The sequence below is a fragment of the Nestor notabilis genome, unplaced genomic scaffold, assembly GCF_000696875.1.
Source record: "Nestor notabilis isolate BGI_N333 unplaced genomic scaffold, ASM69687v1 scaffold8996, whole genome shotgun sequence".
NCBI lineage: Eukaryota > Metazoa > Chordata > Aves > Psittaciformes > Psittacidae > Nestor > Nestor notabilis.
Window position 1 is genome coordinate 1 of NW_009933266.1, and position 8,083 is coordinate 8,083.

General features: G+C 40.3%; 1 protein-coding gene across 1 annotated transcript in view; it reads left to right on the plus strand.

The window, feature by feature from the left end:
- The first annotated feature begins 499 nt into the window (after window positions 1-499).
- Window positions 500-8,083, plus strand: part of LOC104407487 (chromosome unknown open reading frame, human C11orf30) — a 37,349-nt gene continuing 29,765 nt past the window's right edge. The window contains exons 1-4 of the mRNA XM_010016788.1: window positions 500-569; window positions 4,114-4,213; window positions 4,823-4,897; window positions 7,380-7,555. Of these exons, the coding sequence (XP_010015090.1) occupies window positions 500-569; window positions 4,114-4,213; window positions 4,823-4,897; window positions 7,380-7,555 (421 nt within the window). The remainder of the gene's footprint in view (window positions 570-4,113; window positions 4,214-4,822; window positions 4,898-7,379; window positions 7,556-8,083) is intronic.

An 8,083-nucleotide genomic window follows, 5' to 3' on the forward strand; every position in this document is an offset into this window, starting at 1 on the left:
GGGGGGGTGTTAGTGTTGGAAAGCGAATTTTCACCGTGTTTTTTGCCGTTCTGTCATATAATAGGCTGGTGCTAAATGCATCCCCCGGGGGGAAGGGGGAGCGTGCGGTTAGCTGGAAGAGTTCTTATAATAGGTGCTCTGTGCATAAAGAGAGGGAGGAGACTGGAACATCAATTCGGAGAGCGTTTCGGCGTGAAAAAGGGCTTGAGAAGGAGGTGGGAAACTCGGTAAAAAGGCTCGGGTGGTGGAGCTGAGCTAGAGAGTACAGGAGGTCTGTGCCCTTGTGAAACTGCTGGGGGTTCCTGCGTGGCAAAGCATGCCATTAAAAAGGTTGGAGTGTGGGGATGGGAGGGAATGTGTCGGTGGAGTTGTGAGCAGGCTGAGGAGAGTTTACATCAATCGGTTTGGGAAATCAATACGTGACAGGCTTGCTCTTACTGTATTTATGTGCCTTTTCCAGCGAGGCTGAGCTCTCCAGGAGCGCAAACAGGAGGGAAAGATGCCAGTGGTGTGGCCAACTCTTCTGGATCTCAGCAGAGATGAATGCAAGAGGATCCTTCGCAAACTGGGTACAGTAAGATACAATTTGTGGGTCTGTATGTTTGCCCTTTTAAGATTTGCCTGCCTGCTGCTTCCATGGAATACTTTAATATGTCTACAGGCAACTTACAAGTCATTTCCTGCATTCTGCATGTGTCATTGGTTTGACAGCCCTGGCTTAAAATGATGTTTGGCAGATGCTCTCTGCCAGAGCGAAATGAATAGAGCAGAATTGTTTTGGTTTGGTCGAGTTTCTCACGGATGTCCTAGTCCATCTCTTCCTTGATGGTGCAGTGTTGCATTGCTGTTCTTTCTATGACTGTTAACATGCACGGGATACTCTGTGAGAGGAGGGTCCTCGTTTGGTTTTCAGTTCTGTGTTGGACACCTTTTTGTACCAAATACCCCCGTGGAGCCCTGGTTTAACCAGCACTGTGGGGCTGAGTTCAAGTGATAAAGGTAGAAAAAGAATCTGTGATGGTCTGTGATCTGCAGTTACACAAATCATCAGGGAAGTGTGAAAACAATGTGTTCTCAACTGTCATAAAATCAGGAGCTTTTTGCAGTGTTCAGCATCTGAGACCCCTGCCTGATCAGAGATATGTGTTGGGAGGCTTTTTGGTGCTCTGTCCTTGTAAATGTGTGAGACATGCTTTTGTGTTTTGGAAGGTAATAAAAATATTTGCTCTTTCCTCACACGTCTACTTCTGGCTATCACAGGAGAGCCTCCTTTGTTAGACCATTGGTCTGATCTTGTGCGGTTGTTTCTGGGTTCTTAGAGATGAATTTCTTTAGTTAAAGAGTTTTTTGCCACTTAAATGATGCATAATACTAGAAGAGAAATAAAAAACCCTTCTATTTCTGGTCAGACTTTCTTCTGAGGAGCATAATGCAGGAGATGATGTCAGGAAGAAAGTCGAGACTCCCTCTAACTTCCTGTGACTGTCAAGTCACAGCTTTTCTCGTTCTCAGTTTACTTGGACGTTAAGAGATGATGTGCTGCACTTCTTAACTGTGCCAAAGCTCGTGTACAATATGAAGCCATCCCCTCTATTTTCTCAGAGTTGAGAATTTATTTTCCCTGTTTATTTCATTTCTTGGGAAGCTGGGATTTGCATTCAGTTGAAACAGCGATGTTGCACACAACATTACAGCTAAGCTGCACACCCATTAAGGTGAGTGCTCTAGGCCTTAAGCGAGGCTCAAGAAGCACAAAAACCTAGAGAAAGTGCAGGATGCCAAAAGATTTGGACTGGATTTGTGCTGCTAAATTTTGTTAACGTAGCTCTGCTGGCTGGGAGCATGGAAAAAAAACTCCCACCCCAGCTGCTGGCAGAACCTTGCTGGTGCAGCTGAGCCAAACAGAACTGCAGCTACACCTCCTTCAATGACATAACCTAGGCTGACAGGAAAAGAAATAAATAATAAAACCCTCTTTCTGGTTTTTTTTTTTTTTTTCCTTTCCCCTCTTTTTTTTTCCCTGGCATGAGCTGTGTCCCCACAAGGGGGCCCTGCGTGTGCAACAGAGGGTCAGAGCCTGTAAGAGCCCTGTGTTTGCTAGGGAAGAGAAGCTCTTGAGTTTAAATAGATGTACTGCAGGACTGGAGGGTGAAGGAGCACGGGCAGTGGGAGCGAGTAGCTGTCTAAGGGTTATATCCAGCAATATTCATCTGCTTTAGAGGGTCCTGCTTTTCCAGCTCTCAGCCCAACATCCATCGTGCTTCATCACGAGTGAAATGCAGTGGTGTAGGTGAGGCTGAAGTGCATCCTGAGGTGTGCAGTACCTAGCATAGTTCTGTAGCATTTGTGGTTTATGCCCGAGTAAAGGCATGATGGTAGCACCTTACGCTTGGAATAGTGATATTTATCTATGGAACCTGTTTTGTGAAGCTGTTTGATGTGTTTTCTGTTGGAAAGAGTAATTGCTACATAGAATCACAGAACAGTTTGGGTTGGAAGGGACCTTTAAAGCTCCTCCAGTTCCAACCCCCTGCCACAGGCAGGGACACCTTCCACTAGAGCAGGTTGCTCCAAGCCCCATCCAGCCTGGCCTGAATAAGGGTGATGAAGCTAGTTACAACTGTTCTGAAATCTTTACTATCTTCCAAAATGTGCATTTTTAATGTCCTGGTCTAGAGAATCTCTATCAAAAATGCAGAAAGGAAAAAAAAAATTAATAATTATACAGTTATATCTGAGAATTAGTTTATGTTGTTAACAGGGGAAAATAATTAGTATCTTAAATATTGTAACATGGTTGTCTAAATAAATGTTGATATTAGTAATAATCATTGCATTAATTAGCAAATGTTTTATAACTGAAGCTGTAACTGCTTCTGTAGGTCACTCAACATCCTTGTGTAAGGCTGCATAGTTAACCAAAGGGACTCTGCTTTGTGTTTTGTCTGCTTAATCAGGACAGGAGAGCAGGACTTCTTTTCAGCACAGTTCCTTGATTTGATTTGTAAATTAGCTCTTTGGAATCCTAAACTGAAAGCTTTTCAGAAGAGCAGCACTCTTTTCTTTTGCAGCAAACATCAGAGGTGTTAGGCTTTGGCATACCCCTTTTATTTTGGTTAACTGGGGTCTCTTGTGGGGTTGGTTTGGGTTGGCCACTGAAGTGGGGGTGACAAAGCCAACTATGGAAGTATCAAAGGAATTTGTGTTTCTGGTTTAAAGCAGGAGTTACCGTAATGTTTCCTTACACTGTGCTAAGCTTAGAACAACGAGTCATTCTTTGGCAAATCAGCAGACTCCATTATTTTGTTAGGTGTATTTTCACCCTGCTTCATAGGACACAATTCAGACATTTCAGAAGCCTTTGACTATTTGATTTTTATTAAAACACTGGTGGCATGACATTTACATAGGTCACATGGGATTATAAATTCACCTTAAACCAGAGTCGTATGTTGGTGAGTTAATCTTTGTGATAGTCCTACAGTCAAGAGTACCTCTACATTTAAGAGTAGCCTAATTGTTTCTTTTGTGTTGAGCAGGTGTAGTTCAGTGTGTTGTGTCCTTTTCAGATTGAAGTAGTTGTACATCTCAAGTAAATGGGCATAAAAGATTGTGATGATTGTATTTAACAGACTAGAGCTGATGTTCTCCACGCTCATTAAGGAAAGGCATTATGGAAAACCCAGTTGCTCTTTTGATAATGCAGTTCTTTTTCAATCCAAGCTTTTCTGTGGAACTTCTAACAAGGCTACATGTTAAAAGGTGTTCTTCTCCTGCTTCTAATTCTGAGCTTCTCTCCAAATTTGGGGATTGTTTCTTCAAGCTTTCTGGTTGAACTGTCAACTCAGAGCTTGACCTATTCAGTTGGGTTTATAAACTAGATCATCCTCTGTGATGATAGAATTGTTTCGTAGAAAAGCTGTACGCTGCAGAGTAATTGACTGAGAGAGTTCTAAATCATCAATCTCCTTTGAAAAGTACTAAATAATTGAAAGACATGTTCCTCTTAATGATTTTGCAAATGAATAGAATACTGTCAGTAACACTGCAAATAACGTTTTTTCCCCTTTGCTGTGAGCACTAAATAAAATCCTATTTGTTCTAATTCTTCAGAACTGGAAGCATATGCAGGTGTCATCAGTGCCTTACGTGCACAGGGAGACCTTACGAAAGAGAAGAAGGATCTTCTTGGAGAACTCTCTAAAGTGCTTAGGTAACCCTGACCTCTTTAAAATAAGATCCAGTGACCTGTTTTCTTCTAAGGTATTGCCTGCTTTTTTTCTATCACTAGTATCACAAAGCAAATCTTAATTCAGAGAAGAAATTCTCCATCTTGTGGAGGTTTAATTCCTCTTCTGCTTTGACTTTTTAACAAGGAAAACAACTGTGCCTCTGTGGTTGAAGCTTTACCATTTTGGTGCTCTGTGAGATACAGCATCAAAAGCTTACAGGTAGCTCACGAGTATGTGCTGGCTTCATCAAGGTAGAACTTCAAGGTTGTTTTCAAGAAAGAATGCTGAGTGTTCTGTGCAAATTTTTCTGCCACATGCTTTAAATTTATTGCTCTCATTAGGAGGTTGGATTCTAGCTGTTTTGCTATGAACAGCAATGTTCTTTTTATCCTTCAGTAACATATTTGAACAACAGTACATTCATTCTTTCTCCCTGTGATAGCAAAAGTTAAGTGACAATCTCTTAAATGTAAATGCCTGTTCCCTTTTTGTCTCTTGAGTAGATTATTCGTAAGTTTAATTTCAGGCTAGAAGTTTTAGATAAATGTTCCTGTCTCCCTTTGACTAAAATATATTGCTGTTTTTAATAGTATTTCAACGGAGAGACATCGTGCTGAAGTTCGGAGGGCAGTAAATGATGAACGTCTAACGACTATTGCACACAAGTAAGCTACAGGTCATTTTCTATGTGATATCAAAGGTACCCTTTGGAAAATCCATTTTGCCTTAACTGAAAGATAGAACTTTGAAGATTGATGGTGCTTTAAGCAAGGGGAGTTAAAACAGTGTATGGGTAAAGGAATTACAGTATCGGATGGGGAACTAGAAACAGTTACTTAGTACCATTTAGTTTTGGATTTGGAGGCATCCCATTCACTGTACAAAGACAATATAAGAAACAGTCTTTTGTCACGGAAGATGTTCTTCCCTGTGAGGGTGCTGAGGTGCTGGCACAGGGTGCCCAGAGAAGCTGTGTCTGCCCCATCCCTGGCAGTGTTCAAGGCCAGGTTGGACATAGGGGCTTGGAGCAACCTGCTCTAGTGGAATTGTCCCTGCCCGTGGCAGGGGGTTTGGACTGGATGAGCTTTAAGGTCCCTTCCAACCCAAACCAGTCTGGGATTCTATGAAGGAGGTTTCTCAGACATAGGCCAGAAGAAACAGAGGGTGGAGAAAATAGAGAAATCTGTAAGCAGGATGAAGTTGTTTTTTGTTTTAGCTTTAATTTTATTTAAATGCTTTCAGAAAAGTTATATTAAGAGGGACTTAACTACACAGAAAGAGAAAGGGAGAGAAAGAGGTGGCAGAGATCAGTGGAAAGCAGCATATCAGCACAGAGCGTGGAAAAAGTGGTAAGAGTTAAAAACACTGCAGCAACTTAACTGGTGACGTGTCCACCCTTCCTGCTTGATGCAGCTGCTGTGCTGGCATCCACTGGGCTGGTTCCTCCTTGCCTTTGCTTTTGCAAGCTCCAGATGATTTTGAAAGCTGGAGAGGAGCAAGAGGGCAAGTGCTTATGTATCTTTAATAGTTACTTAACTGTCTTACTATTAAGAACTGTCTTTAAACAGAGCGGGATTGGAAGTGTCTGTCTATTTCTTCTTTTTTGGTGTTGCAGCCATTGATTTTTAGTTTTGACTATTGTAGATTAGGTGTCACGGGGAGAAAAAAAGGAAATCATACAAATAGCAGGCCAGTTTGAGTTAGCAGTTATACAATAGATCTGAGACTTGCCAAAATCAGCATACTGTTTTAGTGCTGCAAAAGGACTTTTAACATTTTAGTGTTTCAGTGTTCAAGTTGAAAGAGCTAGAAGTATGCTGTTACCGAACAAAACCCACCAACTTCCTTACACTCCTTTAAAGAAAGGGGAAAAAATAAGAATAAGCATTTAGTTGTCAAATCAGGTTTATTTTCTTGAATCAAGTTTCCTTTTTAAGTAGTAGTTCTGTTTTTAGCATTTTACAGAACGAGCATAAAGTTTGTCCTGAGGTGTTGAACTTCAGATGGATGCGATATTATTATCCAGACAAGGTGCAATTGTGAAGTGCTGCATCAGTTTATTTTTCCTGTGGTAATTCTTTGTAAGTGATGGTTGGTAATACAGTATTTGACTTAAATAATTCTCTCTAACTCATTAAGTAAGCCCACTTTCTAGCTTTGCTATGTGCAACTTTTGTAGTCTTAATTTTTATTGGAAAGATGTATTTTTGTCTCGGCTGATGTAGCTCTGCTTACACTGTATGAATATATATATGAAGAACACTGAAGTGTATCAGGATTTAACAACAGAGCAGATCCTCTGCATTTTACAAACTAATTTGTGGTAGCTTTTACTGCAACTTGCTTGCAATAGCTCACGTGAGAAGTTGTATTTTCAGAATATATTAATACATTAAAATGGGTTGATTTGCTTAAGAACATAACAGCGTTGAAAAATGATTTGCCATTTTGGTTTTGCTGACTTGACAAATGACTCGTGTAATAAGTCATAAACAGAAATACTTCTTCCATCTAGATAAGAACAGCGTTTTTTTTGGAAGCATTCCAGTTTGTAAGTACTAAGGTTAAGAGAAAATTGGAGCAGCAGGCCGGTTCCTATTGAGTAAGATGCTTGGGGTGTATTTAAATCATTTCATGTTCTATTACCTTGTTTGGGACTAGTTTAGTAAGCCTGAGAAACTCTTCTGCTCAGGTAAAACAAGATTTGCTTTAGAAGCTGAAGAGTTTTTCCCTGTAATGTAGTAGTAGATGTAAAATTCCAGTAGTCCTTTATTGGATGTGTAGGTATTAACACATCCAACTTACACGTCTATTGTTGTGTAGGTATTTTTGTCATCCAGAAGTAGAGAGTGTACCAACTCCACGTGAATAGTAGCTAATCTAATATGGGGGTTTTGAGCATGACATCCACACATCTCTGTCCCCTTAAGGGCTCTTTAAAACAAAACAGGTAAAGAAGCAGCAACTCTTAGGATTTCTATGGGAGGGAAACATGAAATGAAATGAAGACAGTTGAAGGTTATTGCTGTAGTATGTCTTTAGAAACTGCCTTTTAGACTTTCACTGTTGAAAAAAGCCTATTAAATAAGAGTACTGAGTGTTTTGGAAACTCTGCAATATACTTACAGCACATTCATTTCTGTTTAGTATGTCTGGACCAAATAGCTCTTCCGAATGGTCTATAGAAGGTCGTCGACTGGTGCCACTGATGCCACGGCTTGTTCCACAAACAGCTTTTACTGTTACTGCTAATGCTGTTGCCAATGCAGCTGTTCAGCACAATGCTTCTCTTCCAGTTCCTGCAGAAACTGGAAACAAAGAAGGTGAGAGAAAGCTGGGATTCTACTGCAGTCTGTGGGAATGTAGAAGTAATGTCGCGGTAGAAATTGTTATCTCAGATTTTAAGTGTTAGACTATTATTATTTTTAATCTGAATCTTTCTTACTGGACAACATTCATAGAAATATGAAATTATTATTTATTTAAATGCTTTTGCAGCACCTGCAGCATAAATCTGACACTTGGCATTAGTGAGCACACTAGTGACTGAAATTAAAAAAACAAATTGCCAGGAAACGGGGGAAATGCAGTGGTTAACTTGTTAAGCTCTGTAAACTCCAAAAACTTGGACCAATGGCTTCAGATTTTGTCAAGTTCTCTAAGTGATGGAAGATGTTTAAGGTCCCTTCCACCCAAAACCATTCTATGATTTGATGTTTCAGAACACTTTAAGAATATAAGTAGGTTTTGGTGAAAGTGAAGAAAATTTTGTTGGTTTTCTGTTATTGTTTTCCCCCCATTTGAGAGAAAACATACCAAGCTAACAAGTTAAAAGATTACTATTTTCTTTC